Source organism: Oncorhynchus mykiss, chromosome 28 (genome assembly GCF_013265735.2).
Source record: "Oncorhynchus mykiss isolate Arlee chromosome 28, USDA_OmykA_1.1, whole genome shotgun sequence".
NCBI lineage: Eukaryota > Metazoa > Chordata > Actinopteri > Salmoniformes > Salmonidae > Oncorhynchus > Oncorhynchus mykiss.
In genome coordinates this window covers 32,862,425-32,889,686 of record NC_048592.1, presented here as the reverse complement: position 1 = coordinate 32,889,686, position 27,262 = coordinate 32,862,425, and the positions used below count along the sequence as shown (strand labels likewise).

At 44.7% G+C, this 27,262-nt stretch overlaps 2 protein-coding genes across 2 annotated transcripts in view; one reads left to right on the top strand and one right to left on the bottom strand.

The window, feature by feature from the left end:
• The window catches only part of LOC110509019 (cell division cycle 73, Paf1/RNA polymerase II complex component, homolog (S. cerevisiae)), a 44,176-nt gene extending 29,928 nt beyond the window's left edge, over window positions 1-14,248 (top strand). Inside the window, exons 11-17 of the mRNA XM_021589960.2 lie at window positions 4,310-4,367; window positions 6,868-6,903; window positions 6,986-7,073; window positions 8,678-8,839; window positions 11,969-12,069; window positions 12,338-12,479; window positions 12,807-14,248. Coding sequence (XP_021445635.1) covers window positions 4,310-4,367; window positions 6,868-6,903; window positions 6,986-7,073; window positions 8,678-8,839; window positions 11,969-12,069; window positions 12,338-12,479; window positions 12,807-12,843 — 624 coding nt within the window. The 3' untranslated portion in view covers window positions 12,844-14,248. The remainder of the gene's footprint in view (window positions 1-4,309; window positions 4,368-6,867; window positions 6,904-6,985; window positions 7,074-8,677; window positions 8,840-11,968; window positions 12,070-12,337; window positions 12,480-12,806) is intronic.
• The window catches only part of LOC110509022 (beta-1,3-galactosyltransferase 2), a 39,002-nt gene extending 22,246 nt beyond the window's left edge, over window positions 1-16,756 (bottom strand). Inside the window, exon 1 of the mRNA XM_036966380.1 lies at window positions 16,631-16,756. The gene's annotated coding sequence lies outside the window, so the exon portion shown is untranslated. The remainder of the gene's footprint in view (window positions 1-16,630) is intronic.
• Between the last annotated feature and the right edge of the window lie 10,506 nt (window positions 16,757-27,262).

Sequence of the window (27,262 nt, the reverse complement as noted above, 5' to 3'; positions counted from 1 at the left end):
CTCTTCAACCTCAGGAGGCTGAAGAAATTTGGCTTGTCACCAAAAGCACTCACAAACTTCTACAGATGCACAATCGAGAGCATCCTGGCGGGCTGTATCACCGCCTGGTATGGCAACTGCACCGCCCTCAACCGTAAGGCTCTCCAGAGGGTAGTGAGGTCTGCACAACGCATCACCGGGGGCAAACTACCTGCCCTCCAGGACACCTACACCACCCGATGTCACAGGAAGGCCATAAAGATCATCAAGGACATCAACCACCCGAGCCACTGCCTGTTCACCCCGCTATCATCCAGAAGGCGAGGTCAGTACAGGTGCATCAAAGCTGGGACCGAGAGACTGAAAAACAGCTTCTATCTCAAGGCCATCAGACTGTTAAACAGCCACCACTAACACTGAGTGGCTGCTGCCAACACACTGACACTGACTCAACTCCAGCCACTTTAATAATGGGAATTGATGGGAAATGATGTAAATATATCACTAGCCACTTTAAACAATGCTACCTTATATAAATGTTACTTACCCTACATTATTCATCTCATATGCATACGTATATACTGTACTCTATATCATCGACGGTATCCTTATGTAATACATGTATCACTAGCCACTTTATACTATACTATGCCACTTTGTTTACATACTCATCTCATTTGTACATACTGTACCCGATACCATCTACTGTATCTTGCCTATGCTGCTCTGTACCATCACTCATTCATATATCCTTATGTACATATTCTTTATCCCCTTACACTGTGTACAAGACAGTAGTTTTGGAATTGTTAGTTAGATTACTTGTTATTACTGCATTGTCGGAACTAGAAGCACAAGCATTTCGCTACACTCGCATTAACATCTGCTAACCATGTGTATGTGACAAATACAATTTGATTTGATTTGATACATGTGTGATTTAATGAAAGTTAGATTTTTATATCATTTTTATTTTATTTTCCGTGCTGCATTTTCCCTGTTTTTTTTTTTTTTTTGCTAACACTTGTATCGTTCATGAGTATTTCTGTTATTTGATGTGGCTCCCTGCACTTTCACCGGATGTTTGTTTGAGATGCATTTCTGACCATAACGTGCCAATGTAAACTTACATTTTTGGATATAAATATGAACTTTCTCGAACAAAACATACATGTATTGTGTAACATGAAGTCCTATGAGTGCCATCTGAAGATCATCAGAGGTTAATGCATGGAAACTTAAATCTGTTTTACCAAATTTCTACCAAATTTCTATCAGCATGTCACCTGTGCAACCGGGGGGGGGGGGACTCTGGAACACCTTTACTCCACGCAAACAAAGCTCGCCCTCCATTTGGCAAATCTGACCATAATTATATCCTTCTGATTCCTGCTTACAAGCCAAAATTAAAGCAGGAAGCACCAGTGACTCGGGTCAATAAGAAAGTGGTCAGATGAAGCAGACACTAAGCTGCAGGACTGTTTTGCCAGCACAGATTGGAATATGTTACAGGATTTCTCAGACCGCATTGAGGAGTACACCACATCAGTTTTTGGCTTCATCAATAAGTGCATTGATGACGTTGTTCCCACAGTGACTGTACGTACATACCCCAACCAGAAGCCATGGATTACAGGCAACATCCTCACTGAGCTAAAGGCTAGAGCTGCCGCTTTCAAGGAGCGGGACTCTAACCCAGAAGCTTATAAGGAATCCCGCTATGCCCTCCGACGAACCATCAAACAGGAAAAGCGTCAATACAGCACTAAGATCGAATTGTACGGCTCTGACGCTCGTCGGATGTGGCAGGGCTGGCAAACCATTAGACTGCAAAGGGAAGTACAGCTGAGAGCTGCCCAGTGACATGAGCCTACCAGACAAGCTAAACTTATTTTATTCTCGCTTGGAGGCAAAGAACACTGAAACATGCATGAGAGCACCAGCTGTTTCAGAAGACTGTGATCACTCTCTGCAGCCGATGTGAGTAAGACCTTTAAACAGGTTAACATTCACTAGGCCGCAGGGCCAGGTGGATTACCAGGATGTGTAATGCGAGCATGTGCCGACCAGTTGGCAAGTGTCTGACATTTTCAACCCGTCCGAGTCTGTAATACCAACATAGTGCCTGTGCCCATGGACACTAAGGTAACCTGCCTAAATGACTACCAAGGCTGGGCATGACTCACATCAACACCATTATCCTAGAAATCCTAGACCCACTCAAATTTGCATACCGCCCCAACAGATCCACAGATGCAATCTATATTGTACTCCACACTGCCCTTTTCCACCTGGACAAAAGGAACACCTATGTGAGAATGTTATTTTATTGAGTACAGCTCAGCATTCAACACCATAGTGCCCTCCAAGCTCATCAATAAGCTGAGGATCCTGGGTCTAAACACCTCCCTCTGCAACTGGATCTTGGACTTCCTGACGGGCTGCCCCCAGGTGGTAAGGGTAGGTAACAACACATCCACCACGCTGATCCTCAACACAGAGGCCTCTCAGGGGTGCGTGTTCAGTCCCCTCTTGTACTCCCTGTTCACCATTAAGTTTGCAGATGACACAATGGTGCTAGGCCTGATCACCGACAACGACGAGACCGCCTATAGGGAGGTCAGAAACCTTACCGTGTTGTGCCAGGACAACAACTTCTCCCTCAACGTGATCAAGACAAAGGAGATGATTGTGGACTACAGGAGAAGGACCAAGAATGCCCCCATTCTTATTGACGGGGCTGTAGTGGAGCAGGTTGAGAGCTTCAAATTCCTTGGTGTCCACATCACCAACAAGCAAACATGGTCCAAGCACACCAAGACAGTCTTGAAGAGGGCACGACAAAGCCTTTTCCCCAGAAGACTGAAGATTTGGCATGGGTCCTCAGATCATCAAAAGTTTCTACAGCTACACCATCGAGTGCATCCTGACTGGTTGCATCACTGCCTGGTATGGCAACTGCTCGGCCTCCGACCGCACGGCACTACAGAGGGTAGTGCGAACGGCCCAGTACATCACGGGGGCAAGCTTCCTGCCATCCAGGACCTCGATACCAGGCGGTGTCAGAGGAAGGACTTAAGAATTGCCAGACTCCAGCCACCCTAGTCATAGACTGATCTCTCTGCTACCGCACGGCAAGTGGTACCTGAGCACCAAGTCTATGTCCAAGAGGTTTCTAAACAGCTTCTACCCCCAAGCCATAAGAATCCTGAACATCTAATCAAATGGCTATCCAGACTATTTGCCTTGCCCCCTCCTCTTTTACACCACTGCTGCTCTGTTATCTATGCATAGTCACCTTAATAACTCTACCTGCATATTACCTCAACTAACCGGTGCCCCACACTGACTCTGTACCGGTACCCCTCCCCCCAATGTATATAGTCTCGCTTTTGTTATTTTACTGCTGCTCTTTTATTTACTTGTTACTTATATTTCTTATTCCTGTCCATATTATTATTTTTTACTGTATTTTTGGTTAGGGGCTCATAAGTAAGGCTTTCACTAAGGTCTACACCAGTTGTATTTGGCGCATGTGACTAATAATTTGATTTGATACATTCACCTCTGAAGGTAAATAATGTACTTACATTTAGTAATTTTGCTCTGATTTGTCATTCTGAGGGTCCCAGAGATAAAATGTAGCATAGTTTTCTAGATGTGTGAAAGTTAGTGTATAAACTAATGATCCATCATGTATGACATTCCTGGGAGTGTGTCTACTTACATTTTTTATTACCATATCATTTTAGTATTTTCTCCATAGTTATGTACTTAATTGTATCAATTGAACAAGTATGCACATTTGGAAAAACTCCTGGCAGACTTGATACAAAATATTGTGCAGTAATGTAATTCTTCACTGGATCAGTCTGAAACTTTGCACACACTGCTGCCATCTGTTGGCCAAAATCTATAGGACACCTAGACTCCTATCTGAAAGTATGGCTTTTCTTGCATTTCAAAGATAATGGAATAAAAAATAAAGAATGCATGTTTTTTTTGTTTTATCTTTTACCACATCTGTGTTATATTTTCCTACATTAATTTCAGATTTCCACAAACTTCAGTGTTTCCTTTTCAAATAGTATCAATAATATGCATATCCTTGCTTCAGGTCCTGAGCTACAGGTAGTTAGATTTGGGTATGTTGCAAAAAAAACTTACTCTAGTTTTTGTTACACAATTAAATAACCATAACGAGGCTATATACAGGGGGTACCGGGACAGATTTCATGTTTATTTTATTTTCATGACGGTCTTCATCCGTAACCGTTGGTTATACTGTGCCAGCCCTAGCTGCAGCTTGACCAGTGTGTTTGTGTTTCAGGAGGGAGCGTCTGCCAGGAAGGCCCAGACACCAGCCCTGCAGCCCGTCCCCAGACCAGGTCTGTATCTAGCAGCACCAAAGTAGATCAAATGGAAACAACGTGTTTAAAGTAGGCCTTCGTAGAGACGGCTTTACAAGTCATTTTAAAACTCCTATATCAGTGGTCACCACCAACCCTGGTACAGAAAGTTCGTTTTGGTGCTGGGCTGGAATGAAACCCTGCACACCGTGTCATGCTGGACTCGTAACATGGTGTGTGATTCAAGGCCCTCTCTTTATTGGTTGAATGGAGAACGTTGTTAATGGGCTGGACTGCATGCCCTGTACTCAATGTTCCCTCTAAGCAGTAGCCTCCCCTGGGACTGCCTCGCAGAAGAAATATATCAGCCCACGGAGAGAAACACGAGTTTCTCAACTTTCTATAGTAGTGGTCACAAACCGGTCGATTGCATTCCTAGTCGATTGCCAAACATAAAAAAAATAAATAACGATAAAGCCGTTTTCATTTTTTTGGGGGGTCTCTGGCAGCTGCCTTGCGTGCCGAGTAGGCCAGCTGTTACTATTTGAACCATTTAATGTCTGAAGGTACAACCGCCGCCTTCCCGGTGGGCCCAGAGAGCAAATCAATTGGCGGTGGCGGGCGGGGGTCATAGCCTAATACAAATGTCTGTTCTACAAAATATTTGACTTTGAAATACATGTTTGAGTGGATCATTGATTTATATACTAATCATTTGAAAATCATAACAATTGTGTCCAATGGGGTTTTGTACATTTTATAGCCACTGCTTAATCAGTTGGGATACAGGTGTTGATGCTTATTGCTAATATCACATCTGATCATTTAGACCATGGGTAGGCTATTTCCAGTATGTTAAAAATAATGTAAACTTTTTTTACTGATGTTATTTGGCCCATTTCTGTTGGCTGGAAATTGTCAGCATAATTTTAATTTAATTAGAGTAGAATGTCCTTTATAAAAAGTCACCAGTCCTCCTATGTAAAAATTATCCCGGGTAAGGACCCCGGACCTGAACCCCTAAACAAGGGGACTGAAATTGGTCAAACTTGCAGTTTAATACATGTACAAAATTATCCTCTTTCCCTAAAAGCATGATGGTCATGACTTTCTTACATGAAAGGGGAGGTTAACTTGGGCCCCAGACAATCGATCTGAGATCAACATAAGTTTCAGTCTTAGTGGTTAAATCAAAATAAATCCTGTCTCTGCATACTCTTTTCAAAACCTTTTAAAAAAAAACTGTCAATTGCTTCAAGGTTGCGCCGTCAGATCAGTGTTTGGCAGCTGTCATCGAGCGTCCGTCATTGTTTCCACCCAAATCATTTATCGGGGAAGTGCAGAGCGGACGTGAGGTCCGAAGCTGGAGGTCACCGCTCAGGCCCTTGAATCGCAAGTTTGTTCTGTTATCCAGTTCTGACATTCGGCGTGGCTGTGTAGAGGAAAAGTCACGTTCGGTGTGTGACATCCGTCCACGTTGTGAGCGATAGCCTGACAGCCAGAATGTGACACATTTTCAACCGTACTGCTGATGTAGATTAATAGATGAGCTCAGTTTGATAAAGTAGCAGATGTCACAAACACTGGCCAGGAGGAAGGAATGCTGAAATTCAGCTTTAAGGAACTCGCCACACACAGTACACAACACATTAGTTTAAAAGGGTCGTTACTTTTTCTGGTCTGAAAACAGGACGGAATTCAATGTGACTGTACAGTCTAACGATCGGAAACATGTTGACTTGAGTGTTATGTCCCTTTTTAATGACAACTTGACTTTTAATTTGACTTCTGAACCCCACATTTCAATGCCCTTTTTTTGCTTTTTTTTTTTGCATTAATGCAACAGTGTCATCTCTCCTGTCACAAAATATTAATAATCAAGGCAATAACCAGCATAAATGTATCTCGGGCAGAATCAATGCTGTTTTGTCTGTTCTTGGTGGAAAAGAGATGCAAGCTTTTAAAACCTAAGTGAACAATCTATTTTTGGAAGCCTCCGATGACACACATGGCTCTGTTGGATGAGATCTGGGCCTATATTCAGAGTCTGAGTTGGAGCACTTATATAGGATCAGTTTTGCCTTTTCGGAGTATAATGAATTTAATTATATGAACAGTGGTGACCTGATCCTAGATCAGCACTCATAATCTGAGACTCTTTGTGAATATGGGCCCTTTAACTATAAAATAAACCATAGTAAGAGCTGCTTTACTATAGTGAAATACAGGAAGCATACTAAAGCTGCCCGCTACTCATTGTATCCAAGCCTCTAGACACATGGAGACAAAATATCTATAGGTCGTGTCTCGGAACGAACAAGTGAAACTGAAATCGGTAAACGGAACAGCAGTACGTTGGTTTGATAATACCTGTCTTCAGTAAGCCAACTCATTAAGTTTTTTTACATTTTCTTTTAGAAATTGGATCACAAACAGTGCATTGGCTTTACCTGGTCTATGGCTTTCTGTTGAAAGCTGAATAGAAGCCAGAGCTGTGGCCTCTTAACACGTTTCATATGTTGTCTCCTTCTCCCTGCAGTTTCCCAAGCCAGACCCCCACCAAATCAAAAGAAGGGTAAGTACTGCTGTGTGTGTGTGTGTGTGTGTTTGATGGGAATATATGAACTAATGCATATTGTGGTCCTGTTTCATTGCAGGCTCTAGGACTCCCATCGTCATCATCCCAGCGGCCACCACGTCCCTCATCACCATGCTCAATGCCAAGGACCTCCTGCAGGACCTCAAGTAAGTATTGTGTGTGTGTCTACAGGGGAAAAAACGTTGATAAATCCTTTTGGTGTTCAACCCTGGTAAGTCATCGTCATCAATACACGCACAGTATTTATGCCACTATTTGTGGTGCTGGGTGTTGGTAATTATCAACCATTTTAATTGTCTTCTGCTTCTGCAAATAACATTGAGCATAAAGTGCTAAATAGGAAGCCGGTGTTTGACTGAGCCAAACCCCTATCCGTTGAAATGTGCACAAGCATTTGTCTTAAGTGGTAAAAGTGTAAGGTACATGACATTTAAGTCTAGTTTTATCCAAGAAAAATACACATTCTTATTTGATTAATAACAGTACTTCACGACTGAGGCTTAAACAATGAAAACCCTCTGCAATGCCATTGTTCGCCACCTCCACACCTCACGAAGGTGAAATACACCGGCGTGTTCATTGAAGGTGCGTACACACACACACACAGACGCACATGAGTGGAGTAATTGCTATTTTGCAGTTTAATTGGCGTCATAAATCACTGGACGTCATAAGATGGCGGTGGCTCCGGCTGTGTGGATGAGCAGCATGGAGGTAGAGCTATAACCAGGGAGAGCCCTGATGGCAGAACACAGGGTCTAACTACCCACCCCCTGCTCTGTGAATACATGACAGCTCTTTATTAACGCCCCCTGCTCTGCGAATACATGACAGCTCCTTCTAAATATTGCTACCATAGCTGCACATAGCTGTTGGCTCCTAAGCCAGCCTGTTGCCTGAGGTCATAGTGTCCGGTTACATTTAAAAACAGGGTGTTTTAATAGGGGTCGGGAATTACTTTTGGTAAAAGAAAATGAGTGCTTATTATTGGCCTTTATCGTCAAAGAGAATAAACATAATTAGGTCAAGAAACTGGTTCTCCAATACTGTCCTACAAAACGTAAGAGCGGGAGCTGCCCATTTGGTCAAATTACTTACTGACATTTTTTATACATTAACTACTAGGGCTGCGAATTGCCAGGGACCTCACGATACACCTTGTTTTGTGTATGGAGAGGCTAGCAGTTGCTAAGTTTTAACAGACAAAAAACTAAACCCTATGGGGGATGTCTTTTTAGTGTGACTGGGAGAAGATGGGACTTGTTTTTTTGTAGTTGGCGTACTAGGGAGACAATGGAGGGCTTTGAAGGCAGAGGCTGGAACAAATGACGGCCAAGTGGAAACCATTCAGACTGGGCTAAAAATAAAATCTGTGCTGGAAATGAATAATAAGACTTCATTACTTAGTAACTTGATCTTATCACACCCAAGTTGTCAACATTTGTCCTCTTGGGACCACTACTACCAATTATTCATATGTATAAAATAAATTCCAAAATCCAAACCTCATTATTAGATTTATAATGCCTTTGAGATTTGCATATATCCATAAAGCTATAAGTCACCTTCATCGTCCCAAAAAAACGTATTTTTAGCTTTGCCCCCCTTTCTGAAGAACCGTTGATAACCGTAATGCGTCAGTGATAAGAATTCTCAGGAATCCGTGATTCCTGCTTTCTGGCGTCCTCTCATACTGAATTGATATTAACCAACGTGTTTATTTTTTTCTTGCTCTCCCGCCGTCTGTCAGGTTTGTGACGTCAGAGGAGAAGAAGAAGCAGGGCATCCAGCGGGACAACGAGGTGCTGCTCCAGAGACGTAAGGACCAGATTCAGCCCGGGGGGGCAACGCTCAGCGTCACCGTGCCCTACAGGGTTATTGACCAGCCCCTCAAACTAGCACCGCAGGACTGGTGAGTCACCACCACCAGACATGATCATTTGTCATCTTCCATATATATGTTCCACTCTGTATCGTCACCAGGACATGACGGCCAAGTGGAAACCATTCAGACTGGGCTAAAAATAAAATCTGTGAGCACCACACAAATGTAGGAGCACCAGAAAAATACATGTTTCTAGTTGATTGAGATATTGCCTACTTTGGGCCTATATGAATCATACTTAGTTTTAAAGCACATATTTTGAAGAAGGTATCCATTTTACTTTTACTTTCTGTGCCATACCCACCAAATGTTTGCATATACTGGTAATGATACCAGGTTGTTAGTAGGGTTGCACGATTTGAGCAAAAAATCTAATTGCAATTTTTCTACCAAATATTGCTTTTTGACTTGTGAACTGTTTGAGTCATAGAATAATCATTATATTTCTATGGTTGGTATTTGGCATGACAAGAAATGGAAAAAGCCAGGTAGGAGTTATGTCAGGGTAGGAACCAAAGTGTTGGTCAGTGTTTCCCAGGGGACCCTAATCACATTTGAATAAAAGATTCAGAACTGCCGTTGCATAAACATGCTCATCTACACCACTGGTACCAACCTGTATTAGAGCTAAAGTTTGCTTTGCCCTAGCTAAATGGCATTTAGTTAGCGATTTAACATTATTTTAGGCACATACCAGCTTCCGTTAACTAACCTGGGTTTTGCATAGAGCAAGATGCACAAACTAATACTATAATAGAGAACATGTTGACTTATATTTAGAAGCAACGTGGAAAGCAGCATCGTTTTTTGTTTTTGGAAGAATATGTTGAGTGCATGAATTCGACAGCATGCTGAGAAAATAAACAGCATGGACGAGCTGTGTGCTGTGCTGCTTGAGGGGCTTGGTGTCTTCTGGTCCAGGAACTGGAAGCAAGCAGCCGCGGTAGGCAGCCTGTCTTGTTTGAGTAGCCGTGCACCGGGAGTCTCAAACCTAAGACCCCTGGGCCAGATGTGGCCTGTGCCAATTTTAATGCGACCCATGGTTGTCTTAGTCCCCCAAAAATCAAAAGTACTGCAGTGCATCTCCTTCTCGTGGACTGCACCAGATTTGCCTGTTCTTGCTTTGAGATGTTAGCCCACTCTTCCACCAAGGCGCCTGCAAGTTCCCGGACATTTCTGGGGGGAATGGCCCTAGCCCTCACCCTCCGATCCAGCAGATCCCAGACGTGCTCAATGGCATTGATCTGGGCTCTTTGCTGGCCATGGCAGAACACTGACATTCCTGTCTTGCAGGAAATCACGCACAGAACGATCAGTATGGCTGGTGGCATTGTCATGCTGGAGGGTCATGTCAGGATGAGCCTGCAGGAAGGGTACCACATGAGGGAGGAGGATGTCTTCCCTTTAATGCACAGTGTTTAGATTGCCTGCAATGACAAGCTCAGTCCGATGATGCTGTGACACACCGCCACAGACCGTGACGGACCCTCCAATTCCAAATCGATCCCGCTCCAGAGTACAGGCCTCGGTGTAACGCTCATTCCTTCGATGATAAACGCGAATCCGACCATCACCCCTGGTGAGACACAACCGCGACTCGTCAGTGAAGAGCACTTTTTGCCAGTCCTGTCTGGTCCAGCAACGGTGGATTTCTGCCCATAGGCGACGTTGTTGCCGGTGATGTCTGGTGAGGACCTGCCTTACAACAGGCCAACAAGCCCTCAGTCCAACATCTCTCAGCCTATTGCGGACAGTTTGAGCACTGATGGAGGGATTGTACGTTCCTGGTGTGACTCGGGCAGTGGTTGCCATCCTGTACCTGTCCCGCAGGTGTGATGTTCAGATGTACCGATCCTGTGCAGGTGTTACGTGTGATCGGCCACTGCGAGGAAGTTCAGCTGTCTTTCCTGTCTCCCTGTAGCGCTGTCTTAGCCGTCTCATAGTACGGACATTGCAATTTATTGCCCTGGCCACATCTGCAGTCCTCATGCCTCCTTGCAGCATGCCTAAGGCACGTTCACACAGATGAGCAGGGACCCTGGGCATCTTTCTTTTGGTGTTTTTCAGAGTCTGTAGAAAGGTCTCTTTAGTGTCCTACGTTTTCATAACTGTGACCTTAATTGCCTACCGTCTGTAAGCTGTTAGTCTTATTAATGACCGTTCCACAGGTGCATGTTCATGAATTGTTTATGGTTAATTGAACAAGTATGGGAAACAGTGTTTAAACCCTTTTACAATGAAGATCTGTGAAGTTAATTGGATTTTTATGAATTATCTTTGAAAGACAGGGTCCTGAAAAGGGAGTTTATATGATCGACAGTACCTGACAATATTGTTGTAATTCTTGGCTGTACATGAAAGTACCCTACATCCACATACTGCTACCCCACTTTAGCAACCAGCCCCTCAAAAGTTTACAAAATGACTATCTAAATCTGGCTTACAATGCATACTGCCATTTTACTGGACTATACACATTCAGTACAGTGACATGTTGTATTATTTGTCTATTGGGTTTGTGTTTAATTAAGCAATAAGGCCCGAAGAGGTGTGGTATATGGCCAATATACCACGGCCAAGGGCTATTCTTACGCACGATGCAACGCAGAGTGCCTGAACATGGCCCTTAGCCGTGGTATATTGGCCATATATTACACCTCCCCAGGCCTTATTGATTAAATATAACCCAGAGGTGCCTTATTGCTATAATTAACTGGATATCAATGTAATTAGAGCAGTAAAAATAAATGTTTTTTTTCATGCCCATGGTATACGGTCTGATATACCATGGCTGTCAGCCGATCAGTATTCAGGACTCAAACCACAGTTTAATTTTAGTTTAAAATGTGTGTTACTTCGCATGTGTGAATTGGATATGTTTTTAGTTTGTTTTGCATATTTCAACTCCCTCTGAGTCGCCTTTTTGGAGAGTTGGGTCATGGCCAGGGTCTGCCGTTACCAACTACGACCCTGGATCAATTATGGTTTAAGTGCCTTGCTCGAGCCCATCGACAGATTTTTCACCTAGTCAGCTCGGGTCTGCGAACCTGCAACCTTGCGGTCACTGGCTGTCCACCGCCCATGAAAAATTCACCCGCAATCTGCAATCAGAATGTCTGCCAGGGCTAGAAAGTTGATATTAACTTTGTTGTGCAGGGATCGTGTGGTGGCTGTGTTCGTGCAGGGCCCTGCCTGGCAGTTCAAAGGTTGGCCTTGGCTGTTGCCTGACGGATCTCCTGTGGACATTTTTGCTAAAAGTGAGTTTCCTCCCATTTCTCTTGCTGTTATACACATGGGTAGCATTTTTGACAAGGTAATTGAATTTCTTGTTGCAGGTAACTACTGGTAATTAGTATGGTTACCCAGTTAAATTGCCACTCATACGGGTCTTTGGCTCCTAACCTGTTATACCTGTTGAATGAATTGGACTTAGGTGAATGCATATTTGCAAGCTAACCTGTACAACCCAAGTCTCAACTAGTATTGGTCCTACCTAATCGACTGTGTGGTTGTGGTCGCCTGCAGTAAGAGCCTTTCATCTGAAGTATGACGAGCAGAAGATGGATCCCAACGTTCAGAAGTGGGATGTCACCGTGTTGGAGCTGAGCCATCACAAGCGCCATCTCGACCGGCCCATGTTTCTGAAGTTCTGGGAGACCCTCGACAGGTGTGTTCTTGAAAGCACATTTGTGCACATGTTCGTGACACAATGGGGTTGATATTAAACCCACCTCTGTCATGTACCCTCCGCTCCCTCTAATCTGGGATGTATTTTCAATAAAATGTCTGTGGAAAATTATTTAAGAGGGGGAAGGTTTCTGTGTAGATGGGTTATTGTACATGTTAGCACTCGTGTACATGGAGCTAAATAATCTCTGTAAATGTTCTCTGGTGTTAGACACAGTTGGGATGTACAGTATATTTGAATAAGATGACATTGTAGAATGCATGAGCTCCTACTGACCAGGTGTTCTCGTCCTGTTACCACCTACAGATACATGGTGAAACACAAGTCCCACCTGAGGTTCTGAGCCTGGACCGTGGCCTCCTTCCTCCACAGGTCCCGTCAAGGCATTTATAAACCCCCTGCCGCAAACCTAGCCCCCCCTTCCTCCTCCCTGCCAGGACTACCTCTAGAAGAGACTGGGTACCCTACTAGCACTTTGGGCTCCAAGAAAAAGCCCCCGTGTTCAGATAGTCCTTCAGGAAAATACCTTCTACCTGGTCTCCATAGTTACAAGCAGCAGATGCAGTATGTCACTCTGGACATGGGGAGGGGAAGTTGGAGCTTCCAATGTTTTTTCAAGTTCTAATGTAAAAAAATGAAAAACAACTATATCAAAACTATTTTCTAACATCAGAGCATCTTACTGTGGAGACCGAGGTTGAAGAGAGAGCGAGATGGAGAGAGAGAGAGTGGACGAGGGGGGATGGATAGATGGAGGTGAGAGAAGAAACCTCTTCTCCTACTATTTCCTTTGTGAAATTAATCCTGTACATTCCATGTGAAACATGAGCTGGCTAAGAAGCCCTTCGGAAAATCTGGGTGGTGCAAATTAAAATCATTGCTAACCATAAAGGATATGAGACCTCTGTCAGATTCATTTTCCTGTGTTTTTATTTTCTTAAAGGAACCCCCCAAGCTGCCTCTCAAATGGCACCCTACTCCATATACAGCACACTACTTTGTCTACCCAGTGTCTAAACACAGGGCCCCAGTCAAAGGTAGTGCACTACGAATGGAATATGGTGCCATTTGTGACAGAAACCCAGTTTGACAAAGTGTAGGTAGGCAGCCCATAGAGAATTATAGAGGGCTCTCTTTGTTTCTGTTATGGTGTCAAAGTGCACAGGCAGCGCCATTGATGACATCTCCATTTTTGAAGTTGTGAATTTTCTTCATCTACTACTTCTGAGTTGGGAAACAAAGGGTACGCAGTGTCACCTGGAGTCTGATGTTTGAACAAGGCGAAGGTTGATTTACTGCCACCTGCAGTTATGGAATGTTTGCTCACCAGCTAAATTAATTTGCTGATCCCTTCTGGTGACCTGGATGGATTTTGCAATCCTTAAGACATAGGAAGTCCCACCAAGTTGACTACTTGAAAATGGTGGAGGTCCTCAATGGCTCTTCTTTTGGGGCACTATGATGCAGCCCTATAGCATCTGACTGATGTCCCATGCGATCCAAATGTATATATGATATAAGAGCCAAACTTTCCGAAAACAGACTTTGAAGAAAATCAAAAAAGCTATTCTCTTATTGATGCATATCAAAGATCTTTATGATTCAGTGGGATTGATGTGTCAATTCCAGCCTTGGCTCAAAAGTGTTTGTTTTTTTTGTGCTGTGCAAATGAAAGGAATGATGACGAACATTGCGTTATGTTATGTGTTCACAGTGCAAATAGATCATAAAGCTGGTAGAGGAACGTCTTGATTGTGTTGCTGTTTACTTTTACCTTTACCATGCAGAGATGGGTTTTTCCTGCCCACATGATCTGAACCCCACTAGGGCCCATTTTTGTCCTGGCTACATATAGTTATGAAAACTGAACTTAACACAATACAGTAGTAACATTATAATATTACCTGTCTTACTGACATTTACTGTTGGTAAATGGAACAGTGGATTTGAAGAATAGTCTATTAAAAATGGGTGTGTAATCAGCTAGCTTTGTAAAATAAAATACCTCAGCATATCAGCTACTTTAGAACAACAAAAACTCCTGTGCCAGTGTCTAAAATGTGGTGTGAAAAAGACATGGTGAGTCAACCAATTGTTGCCCAATGAGTCAGACTACTTTTTTTTGTAACTAGGCAAGTCAGTTAAGGACATTCTCATTTACAATGACGGCCTAGGAACAGTGGGTTAACTGCCTTGTTCAGGGGCAGAATGACAGATTTTTACCTTGTCAGTTCAGGGATTCGATCTAGCAACATTTCGGTTACTGGCCCAATGATCTAACCACTAGACTACCTGCCGCCCCAAAATGTACAGCACCCTGAAAGGGAACCCTGCCCACTTATACTGGAACACATCCAGGTAGTAGTGTCGACGAAGGAGAACCGAGCAGATCAGACTTCCTGTAAATTCAGAACCATGTCTCTGGGTCCTATTCATTAGATGCCAAACGGAAGAAAGCAGACAAACTTTAAGGGGCGTCATGCAGTTGTCCAAAATGAAACGCTAGTCTTCCGTCAACTCGAATTGTGTTAGTCACATGCTTGGTAAAAACAACAGGCGTAGGTAGACGAACAGTGAAATGTTTACTTACAGGGCCTTCCCAACAATACAGAGAACATTGAGAGAAAAAAAACTAAAAACAATTGCCGAATTGGTCTGGAGCCCGTAAAATGGCTGCTATACATTGCAGCACCATTCTAAGAGCTTCCATGTGCAAGAATATAGATGACACTGGTGTAATAAATGACCAGCCACACACTGTGGTTATGTTATTATGGGACGTGAAGGTGAACTGACCAAATCAAGATTGATTGACTGGGAGGGGGGGGTGGAGTTGTTGAAATTGAATATCTGATCTCATCACTGGCAGTGCCACAGTTTGTGACCATCTTTGGTCAGATGATACATTTTTATAAATAGGTAGGAATGTTGAGTCATAATTTAGAAACAAGTTTCAAAAACAACCCCCAGCAGCACAGAGGTAAGTTACAACATTAACGCATAACATTGGCCAGGTAAAGTCCAGGAGTGGAGCTGGCCAGACAAGATGTCTTGCTCACCTGAAGGGTGGTGCGGATGCAGCAGATCAGTGACGTCAGTCAGCTAAACTCTGGGTGTGGTAAAGTGGGGGTGTAGAAATACACCCCTACTTTACCACACCCAGAGCTTTAATGTAGCTCTAGCCTACATCATTTTACAAACTCTAAAACGCTATTTTGGAGAACAGCAATAAACAAATGACCCCACACGTGAATTATCACCGCAATATTAGGTTTAAATGTCTGTGGAATGTCGTGTACAATGTACTACTGAACCTTAAACATACTACTTTACTTGTGAAACTGCGCGAGCAGTGCAACATGAAATGGACGCATATAATACATATGTTATCACGTCTCAAGGCCGAATTCAAAAACCGATATCAATGTGAAAGTAACCAGAGCATTAAACCGTGGACTGCGAATATAAACTATGCTAGATAACTACAACACATGCATTGAAATAACAGGCATACATTAAAGGATTTACTTAGGCCTACAATTGACAAGGACGTATGAAGACACAAACGACCAAAGAATTAAGAAAATCGTAAAATACAAAAGGAAAATCTACACATTAAGGCCTCGCGTGCTGCCTCCGTACAGGTAGACATTAGAGGAGCTCCGTGGCGTGTGGCTGAATGGACAGCGTCTATGTCTAGTAGCTACAATTATTCAGTTTGTGGCCAGTTAGACATTTTTGGGGCACGGTTGAGTAAGTAGCCTACAATGCTGATATGCAAGTCATAACCGGCACGCAGATCTTTAGAGATGTTAGGATCAATTATTTGTATTTCTACTTTGCACATTCTTCCATTGCAAATCTACCATTCCAGTGTTTTACTTGCTATATAGTATTTACTTTGCCACCATGGTAAACTTTGCTCACATCGTATATAGACTTGTTTATACTGTATTATTGACTGTTTGTTTTACTCCATGTGTAACTCTGTGTCGTTGTATGTGTCGAACTGCTTTGCTTTATCTTGGCCAGGTCGCAGTTGTAAATGAATACTTGTTCTCAACTTGCCTACCTGGTTAAATAAAGGTGAAATAAAAAATGTAAAAATTAAATTGTAAATTGGCACTCACATGGAAAAGGTTACCCACCGCCTGCTATTGGCTGTATGAAGCCACCCTCGTGGAACGGCGCATACAGTGTACTATGACAGTGTCCTCTCGTGTGATTCCCACCAAAATTGTTGCTCTGCATTCAGATCAGTGTTGCCAACTCCTCAGTAAGGAAAGTAGCTTTTGCCTGTCCGAAAAGTCGCTAAGTGACGTCTACACATTTGCATAATTGGCAATGTGCATGATGGACGCTGAAGGAGAGAGGAATAACTTCGTAGGAGAGACAAAAAGTGAGTAAAAAAACACCCTAAATATGTTTAGAATGACAAATTAACTTTCTTCTGTCGATTCTTTTTTTTTTTATGTCACAATTCCAACCCTCCTCCTTTATCCGGGCTTGGGACCGACAAAAGTGAATATAACACATTAGATCTGGTAGGTAGCCTAGTGGTTAGAGCATTGTACTAGTAACTGAAAGGTTGCAAGATCGAATCCCTGAGCTGGCAAGGTAAAAATCTGTCGTTCTACCCCTGAACAAGGCAGTTAACCCACTGTTCCTAGGCCGTCATTGAAAATAAGAATTTGAACTGACTTGGTTAGTTTAATAAAGGTTACATTTTTTTTAAATTAACAAAACAGTTTTAACAGCAAGAAGTAAAAAGGCCCAACTAAGTAATCATTAATGATTTGCATTATCTCAATTATCATTCGGTCACTGCATGACAATGCACATTTGTTATAGCCTACAATTGTTATTGTCTTTGAAGCCAAAAACAGGACATGTACTTGTGGGAAATGCTCTAAATGGCAAGTTGTTTATTTTCATACCAATAGGCCTACATGAAACCAACATTACACTAGCCTACTGGGACGAATACATGAAAATAACAATTAAGCTTACAGCTATTACAACATATATTTGTAATAGCAATAAAACAGCTTTTGGCTTTGAATGGTCACCAAAAAGGAGGGCTCGCTACCTCCCAATTCCCAAGGAATTAACCCCTATCAGACTACAACAAGGTTTACAAGACCAAGTTCAAATGCAGTCATCAAATTCAAAGCAATCGGCACACTGCTGCCTAAAAGGGATTGGAATGCTTTGAGTCTATTTCTCTTGTTGTGGCCTACTTCACATCGTTGGTCTTGAGCTAGGGTATACCCGTGCATACCCAACTGATATAGGCTTAGATAGAACTAACAGTGGTACCAGGTGTGTAGTAGTAGGTGTCTTGGTCCTGGATGGATAGCTCTTTACTATCCATCCATCAAGCTTGGATTTGTCGTTGTGGCTTTGTGCTTGGATTGTAGGAGTTGAGCAGGTGAAGGTGTTGGCTTTATAAAGGGCTGTGCTACCCACTAAAGCAGGGGTGTATTCATTAGTGCATACCGTAGCAAACCGTTTATCAGGAAACAGTTTTGCCATAAAAATAAGCATTTCTTATTGGACAAGTTGAGGTTAATCCCGCCTCGTTTCTACAATTTCCTTCGATTTGACTCCTAGTGAATACTCCCCTGGATGTCTTCCCTTTCAATGGGAGTCATCCGTTGCCAGATGAATGACAATGGATGGTGATGGATGATGATTGTTCGACAGCGCACGCACAAACAGTCGTCCGTCTTTTTACTTATGTCAAACACGATTTAATCCGTGTTCATGCGTCTGAGTGTGGCCATAGTCATATGTAAATCCTCTTCTCTCTCCCTTCTTGTTTTTTATACCTCCTCCTTGGCCCAGACGGCATCCCTATCACCGCCCGCAATCACAGGGCTCTCCAGAGGGTGGTGCGGTCTGCCCAACGCATCACCTGGGCACACTGCCCTTCAGGACACTTACAGCACCCGATGTCACAGGAAGGCCAAAAAGATCATTAAGGACATCAACCGCCCGAGCCACTGCCTGTTCACCCTATTATCGTCCAGAAGGCGAGGTCAGGACAGGTGCATCAAAGCTGGGACCCGAGAGACTGAAAAACAGCTTCTATCTCAAGGCCATCAGACTGTTAATTAGCCATCACTAGCTTTTAGAGGCTGCTGCCCTATATACTGTATATACACATGGAATCACTGGCCACTTTAATAATGGAACACTAGTCACTTTAATAACGTTTAAATACTGCTTTACTCATCCCATATATATATATATATATATATATATATCACTGTTTTCTATTCTACTGTATTTTAGTCAATGCCACTCCGACATTGCTAGTCCTAATATTTACATATTTCTTAATTCCATTCTTTTACTTTTAGATTTGTGTGTATTGTTTTGAATTGTTATATACTACTGCACTGTTGGAGCTAGGAACACAAGCGTTTCTCTACACCCGCAATAACATCTGCTAAATATGTGTGTGACCAATACGATTTGATTTAGTGTGTCTTTGTGTGCGTGTGACATTTATGTTAACTGGGCACCATATGTCCCTCCAATATGATGATGATGACCCTACTTGGCATGCAAAATACCCACATTACATTGTTCAAGATGTTACATGTAAAATGTAACACACCTTGGAGCAATGATGGAGCTACGGCAATGGATGTCAGATTCTCTTGGACAGAGGAATGGATGTCAGATTCTCATGGACAGAGGAATGGATGTCAGATTATCTTGGACAGAGGAATGGATGTCAGATTCTCTTGGACAGAGGAATGGATGTCAGAATCTCTTGGACAGAGGAATGGATGTCAGATTCTCTTGGACAGAGGAATGGATGTCAGATTCTCTTGGACAGAGGAATGGATGTCAGATTCTCTTGGACAGAGGAATGGATGTCAGATTATCTTGGACAGAGGAATGGATGTCAGAATCTCTTGGACAGAGGAATGGATGTCAGATTCTCTTGGACAGAGAAATGGATGTCAGATTCTCTTGGACAGAGAAATGGATGTCAGATTGTCTTGGACAGAGGAATGGATGTCAGATTCTCTTGGACAGAGGAATGGATGTCAGATTCTCTTGGACATTTCAAAAAGGAAAAACAGACAAAACTCCCCAACAAATCACGTGTTTGGGTAGGCGGGGCATGAAATATGATCTGGAATTGTGCTGATATTTAGCTGGGGAAGAGGCGGATACAGCAATGATGACACTGTTGAGTGGTGTCTCATATCTGACTCCTCCTCTCTGTCCCAACTGAAGCCGGAACTTCTAGGCCTGATTTAAAAAATATATATAATACAAAATAAATATATTTTAAAAAATTGTTGGGTTGGGGGACTCAAATTACCGACATGGTCATCAGTTACAGTGCCTTGCGAAAGTATTCGGCCCCCTTGAACTTTGCGACCTTTTGCCACATTTCAGGCTTCAAACATAAAGATATAAAACTGTATTTTTTTGTGAAGAATCAACAACAAGTGGGACACAATCATGAAGTGGAACGACATTTATTGGATATTTCAAACTTTTTAACAAATCAAAAACTGAAAAATTGGGCGTGCAAAATTATTCAGCCCCCTTAAGTTAATACTTTGTAGCGCCACATTTTGCTGCGATTACAGCTGTAAGTCGCTTGGGGTATGTCTCTATCAGTTTTGCACATCGAGAGACTGACATTTTTTCCCATTCCTCCTTGCAAAACAGCTCGAGCTCAGTGAGGTTGGATGGAGAGCATTTGTGAACAGCAGTTTTCAGTTCTTTCCACAGATTCTCGATTGGATTCAGGTCTGGACTTTGACTTGGCCATTCTAACACCTGGATATGTTTATTTTTTAACCATTCCATTGTAGATTTTGCTTTATGTTTTGGATCATTGTCTTGTTGGAAGACAAATCTCCATCCCAGTCTTAGGTCTTTTGCAGACTCCATCAGGTTTTCTTCCAGAATGGTCCTGTATTTGGCTCCATCCATCTTCCCTGTCCCTGCTGAAGAAAAGCAGGCCCAAACCATGATGCTGCCACCACCATGTTTGACAGTGGGGATGGTGTGTTCAGGGTGATGAGCTGTGTTGCTTTTACGCCAAACATAACGTTTTGCATTGTTGCCAAAAAGTTCAATTTTGGTTTCATCTGACCAGAGCACCTTCTTCCATATTATCAAGACTTGATTAGCTTTCAAGGCGGTTAATTTGACCAGCATGTGGTAAGCCTTAAAACTGCAGGTACATGACTGTCAAAGGGGTGTTTTAATGGTGTCATGTCTTTAATGGTGTCAAAGGTCTTTGTTTCTGGCCATTTTGAGCCTGTGATCAAACCCACAAACGCTGATGCTCCAGATACTCAACTAGTCAAAAGAAGGCCAGTTTTCTTGCTTCTTTAAATCAGTTTTCAGCTGTGCTAACATAATTGCAAAAGGGTTTTCTAATGATTAATTATCCTTTTAAAATGATAAACTTGGATTAGCTAACATTTGGAACACAGGAGAGATGGTTGCTGATAATGGGCCTCTATACGCCTATGTAGATATTCCATAATAAATCTGCCGTTTCCAGCTACAATAGTCATTTACAGCATTAACAAAGTCTACACTGTATTTCTGATCAATTTTATGTTATTTTAATGGACAAAAAATGTGCTTTTTAAGTGACCCCAAACTTTTGAACAGTCTGTTTATTTATAACCTACTAGGCAGGGTCAATTCCTTACACATTTAGACAGCCAATACATCTCTGTTGCTAGGCAGGAACATAGTTGGCTCCTCTCACTGGTGAAGTCATGGCCCTTCCTGATTCTAGAACTTTCGTGGGCGTGGAAGTGTGTGTGAGATAGGACTGTAGTAGGAGGGTTGTTGTGGTGGGCCCCTCTGTGTGAGATAGGACTGGAGTAGGAGGGTCTTTGGGGTGGGCCCCTCTGTGTGAGATAGGACTGTAGTAGGAGGGTCGTTGTGGTGGGCCCCTTTGTGTGAGATAGGACTGTAGTAGGAGGGTCGTTGTGGTGGGCCCCTTTGTGTGAGATAGGACTGTAGTAGGAGGGTCGTTGTGGTGGGCCCCTTTGTGTGAGATAGGACTGTAGTAGGAGGGTCGTTGTGGTGGGCCCCTTTGTGTGAGATAGGACTGTAGTAGTAGGGTCTTTGGGGTGGGCCCCTCTGGCCCCCCTCCCAGAGGTTTCTTCTCACTTCAACTGTTGACTTGACCTCAAGCCAAATTCCTCGCTCCTCCGTAGTTCCTCAGCTGGCCTGCCTTATCAGAGACTAACTAGACTGTTGAATTCCTCACTCCTCCCTAGTTCCTCAGCTGGCCTGCCTTATCAGAGACTAACTAGACTGTTGAATTCCTCACTCCTCCCTAGTTCCTCAGCTGGCCTGCCTTATCAGAGACTAACTAGACTGTTGAATTCCTCACTCCTCCCTAGTTCCTCAGCTGGCCTGCCTTATCAGAGACTAACTAGACTGTTGAATTCCTCACTCCTCCCTAGTTCCTCAGCTGGCCTGCCTTATCAGAGACTAACTAGACTGTTGAATTCCTCACTCCTCCCTAGTTCCTCAGCTGGCCTGCCTTATCAGAGACTAACTAGACTGTTGAATTCCTCACTCCTCCCTAGTTCCTCAGCTGGCCTGCCTTATCAGAGACTAACTAGACTGTTGAATTCCTCACTCCTCCCTAGTTCCTCAGCTGGCCTGCCTTATCAGAGACTAACTAGACTGTTGAATTCCTCACTCCTCCCTAGTTCCTCAGCTGGCCTGCCTTATCAGAGACTAACTAGACTGTTGAATTCCTCACTCCTCCCTAGTTCCTCAGCTGGCCTGCCTTATCAGAGACTAACTAGACTGTTGAATTCCTCACTCCTCCCTAGTTCCTCAGCTGGCCTGCCTTATCAGAGACTAACTAGACTGTTGAATTCCTCGCTCCTCCGTAGTTCCTCAGCTGGCCTGCCTTATCAGAGACTATCTAGACTGTTGAATTCCTCACTCCTCCGTAGTTCCGCTGCTGGCCTGCCTTATCAGAGACTAACTAGACTGTTGAATTCCTCGCTCCTCCCTAGTTCCTCAGCTGGCCTGCCTTATCAGAGACTAACTAGACTGTTGAATTCCTCACTCCTCCCTAGTTCCTCAGCTGGCCTGCCTTATCAGAGACTAACTAGACTGTTGAATTCCTCACTCCTCCCTAGTTCCTCAGCTGGCCTGCCTTATCAGAGACTAACTAGACTGTTGAATTCCTCGCTCCTCCGTAGTTCCGCTGCTGGCCTGCCTTATCAGAGACTAACTAGACTGTTGAATTCCTCACTCCTCCCTAGTTCCTCAGCTGGCCTGCCTTATCAGAGACTAACTAGACTGTTGAATTCCTCACTCCTCCCTAGTTCCTCAGCTGGCCTGCCTTATCAGAGACTAACTAGACTGTTGAATTCCTCACTCCTCCGTAGTTCCGCTGCTGGCCTGCCTTATCAGAGACTAACTAGACTGTTGAATTCCTCACTCCTCCCTAGTTCCTCAGCTGGCCTGCCTTATCAGAGACTAACTAGACTGTTGAATTCCTCACTCCTCCCTAGTTCCTCTGCTGGCCTGCCTTATCAGAGACTAACTGTTGCCCTTCGCCTTCCTTAGTAACTCTCCGTACGCATTCCTTATTGAACCTTCATTGACACAGAACATAAACCGTTATCATATGTGTAACGTAACTGCCTTGCCTAGTTTAAATAAAGGTGAAATAAGTCATCAACAAGTTATTTTATATAGTGACAGGAATAAGTATATTTCTAGTTAGAAGCCAACAACGTAAAACAGAAAAACAAGAGAAGGAGCCAGCTGGTGCCTGCTTCCTTTAAAGAGGTCCCTGGTGTGTTTATCTAACGTTTAACATATGTATGCTCTCCCTCTAGTTCACGGACACTGTTTTAATGGGCTCCGAGTCGGATTTACGACTCAAATTAATGAAGCTGCTGGGATCGGGGCAAACACAAAAGCTAAAGCCCGGTGTCCCTTTAAAGAAAAGGAACAGGATATCTATGAGCCGTGACCCAGAAAGGTTCCTGCAGCACATTGTAATTGGCCCATGGAGAATTGCTTTTTTCTAGTTAGGATGGAGTGACAGTTTTAAAGGCACAATCTGGGATATTAATGATTTATACCCATTGCTTCTTGAAGAATATAGGTTAATGCCTCATGGGCTTAGAAATGTTTCTTCCCCTATCATACCCCAAAATACAAGGTACTCCGTTGATTAGCTCCATCTATACATTTTGAGAGTAGTTTCAATTCCCCAGCACAATTTCTCAGCTTTTTACCGAACCAAGTGGTGGGTCTGTCGTTTCTGTCATGAAACAAACTAAGGATTGTGTATGTAATGCTACTCTGTATGTTGATGCTGTGTCTTATCATGTTGAATTAAGATTCAAGTAGGCATGTTATTGGCAGCTATTCTCATGGGTAGAGACCCTACTGCTCAGCCTGATACGTGACACACGGGAAATGTCACTTGTTTACTGGGTTTTTTCTCCAGATGAACGTATTAAAATTAATCTGCCGTGGTTTTTATCACGTTTGAGCGTGTCATTTGACATCTGATGTAACTTTGTTTGAGAATGCGGGAGAATCATTAAGGTACACTGTAGAGGAGAATGCCTGTCAACGGCAACAGGCACCCATTTGCTATGCACAGTAAACTGACTATAGTCACACCATCCGTTATCTCCAGTATATCTCCGCTCCATCTATTCCACATGGTTGGTAGTTATGGTTACGCACACAATCGTACAGTTGCTGGTATTAAAAATTCCCTCCTCAACAGGAGGACATCCTTCCTGTTCCTTGCTCGACTGCATAGTCTGCAAATTCATTTTGTTACGGGAAAAAAAATAAAAGAATGGCTCACCTATTCCTCTCCAACTGTCACCTTGTTTCAATAGTGGGATCATGTGCGCTTCTGGTGTGAAAAATCCTCCTCGCTTGTGTTTGTAGGGTACATCAAACCTATGATGAATATCAAACACATAACCAGACTGACAGTTTCAGGACCGTTCTCCCTCCACAATTGATTAGATAGCTTTGACCTTTGAGCCATGAACGATCGTAGAGGCAGGTGGGTGATGGGAGAGGGAATGGGACTCTGTAGAGGTGGGTGATGGGACCCTGTAGAAGTGGGTGATGGGACCCTGTAGAAGTGGGTGATGGGACCCTGTAGAGGTGGGTGATGGGACTCTGTAGAGGTGGGTGATGGGACTCTGTAGACATGGGTGATGGGACCTGTAGAGTCCCATTCCCTCTCCAATCATCCACCTCTAGGTCCCATTTTCTCACCCCCACGTCTACAGTCCCATCACCCACCTCTACAGGGTCCCATCCCATCACCCACCTCTACAGAGTCCCATCACCCACCTCTACAGAGTCCCATCACCCACCTCTACAGGGTCCCATCACCCACCTCTACAGGGTCCCATCATCCACCTCTACAGGGTCCCATCACCCACCTCTACGGAGTCCCTTCACCCACCTCTACAGAGTCCCATTCCCTCACCCCCACGTCTACAGTCCCATCACCCACCTCTACAGAGTCCCATCACCCACCTCTACAGGGTCCCATCACCCACCTCTACAGGGTCCCATCACCCACCTCTACAGGGTCCCATCACCCACCTCTACAGAGTCCCATTCCCTCTCCCATCACCCACCTCTACAGAGTCCCATTCCCTCTCCCATCACCCACCTCTACAGAGTCCCATCACCCACCTCTACAGGGTCCCATTCTCCCTCCCATCACCCACCTCTACAGAGTCCCATCACCCACCTCTACAGGGTCCCATTCTCCCTCCCATCACCCACCTCTACAGAGTCCCATCACCCACCTCTACAGGGTCCCATTCTCCCTCCCATCACCCACCTCTACAGAGTCCCATCACCCACCTCTACAGGGTCCCATCACCCACCTCTACAGGGTCCCATCACCCACCTCTACAGGGTCCCATCACCCACCTCTACAGGGTCCCATCACCCACCTCTACAGGGTCCCATCACCCACCTCTACAGAGTCCCATCACCCACCTCTACAGAGTCCCATCACCCACCTCTACAGGGTCCCATCACCCACCTCTACAGGGTCCCATCACCCACCTCTACAGAGTCCCATCACCCACCTCTACAGAGTCCCATCACCCACCTCTACAGAGTCCCATCACCCACCTCTACAGAGTCCCATCACCCACCTCTACAGGGTCCCATCACCCACCTCTACAGGGTCCCATCACCCACCTCTACAGGGTCCCATCACCCACCTCTACAGGGTCCCATCACCTCCCTCTACAGGGTCCCATCACCCACCTCTACAGGGTCCCATCACCCACCTCTACAGAGTCCCATCACCCACCTCTACAGAGTCCCATCACCCACCTCTACAGGGTCCCATCACCCACCTCTACAGGGTCCCATCACCCACCTCTACAGAGTCCCATCACCCACCTCTACAGAGTCCCATCACCCACCTCTACAGAGTCCCATCACCCACCTCTACAGAGTCCCATCACCCACCTCTACAGAGTCCCATCACCCACCTCTACAGGGTCCCATCACCCACCTCTACAGGGTCCCATCATCCACCTCTACAGGGTCCCATCACCCACCTCTACGGAGTCCCTTCACCCACCTCTACAGAGTCCCATTCCCTCACCCCCACGTCTACAGTCCCATCACCCACCTCTACAGAGTCCCATCACCCACCTCTACAGGGTCCCATCACCCACCTCTACAGGGTCCCATCACCCACCTCTACAGGGTCCCATCACCCACCTCTACAGAGTCCCATTCCCTCTCCCATCACCCACCTCTACAGAGTCCCATTCCCTCTCCCATCACCCACCTCTACAGAGTCCCATCACCCACCTCTACAGGGTCCCATTCTCCCTCCCATCACCCACCTCTACAGAGTCCCATCACCCACCTCTACAGGGTCCCATTCTCCCTCCCATCACCCACCTCTACAGAGTCCCATCACCCACCTCTACAGGGTCCCATTCTCCCTCCCATCACCCACCTCTACAGAGTCCCATCACCCACCTCTACAGGGTCCCATCACCCACCTCTACAGGGTCCCATCACCCACCTCTACAGGGTCCCATCACCCACCTCTACAGGGTCCCATCACCCACCTCTACAGAGTCCCATCACCCACCTCTACAGAGTCCCATCACCCACCTCTACAGGGTCCCATCACCCACCTCTACAGGGTCCCATCACCCACCTCTACAGAGTCCCATCACCCACCTCTACAGAGTCCCATCACCCACCTCTACAGAGTCCCATCACCCACCTCTACAGAGTCCCATCACCCACCTCTACAGGGTCCCATCACCCACCTCTACAGGGTCCCATCACCCACCTCTACAGGGTCCCATCACCCACCTCTACAGGGTCCCATCACCCACCTCTACAGGGTCCCATCACCTCCCTCTACAGGGTCCCATCACCCACCTCTACAGGGTCCCATCACCCACCTCTACAGGGTCCCATCACCCACCTCTACAGAGTCCCATCACCCACCTCTACAGAGTCCCATCACCCACCTCTACAGGGTCCCATCACCCACCTCTACAGGGTCCCATCACCCACCTCTACAGGGTCCCATCACCCACCTCTACAGAGTCCCATCACCCACCTCTACAGAGTCCCATCACCCACCTCTACAGAGTCCCATCACCCACCTCTACAGAGTCCCATCACCCACCTCTACAGGGTCCCATCACCCACCTCTACAGAGTCCCATCACCCACCTCTACAGAGTC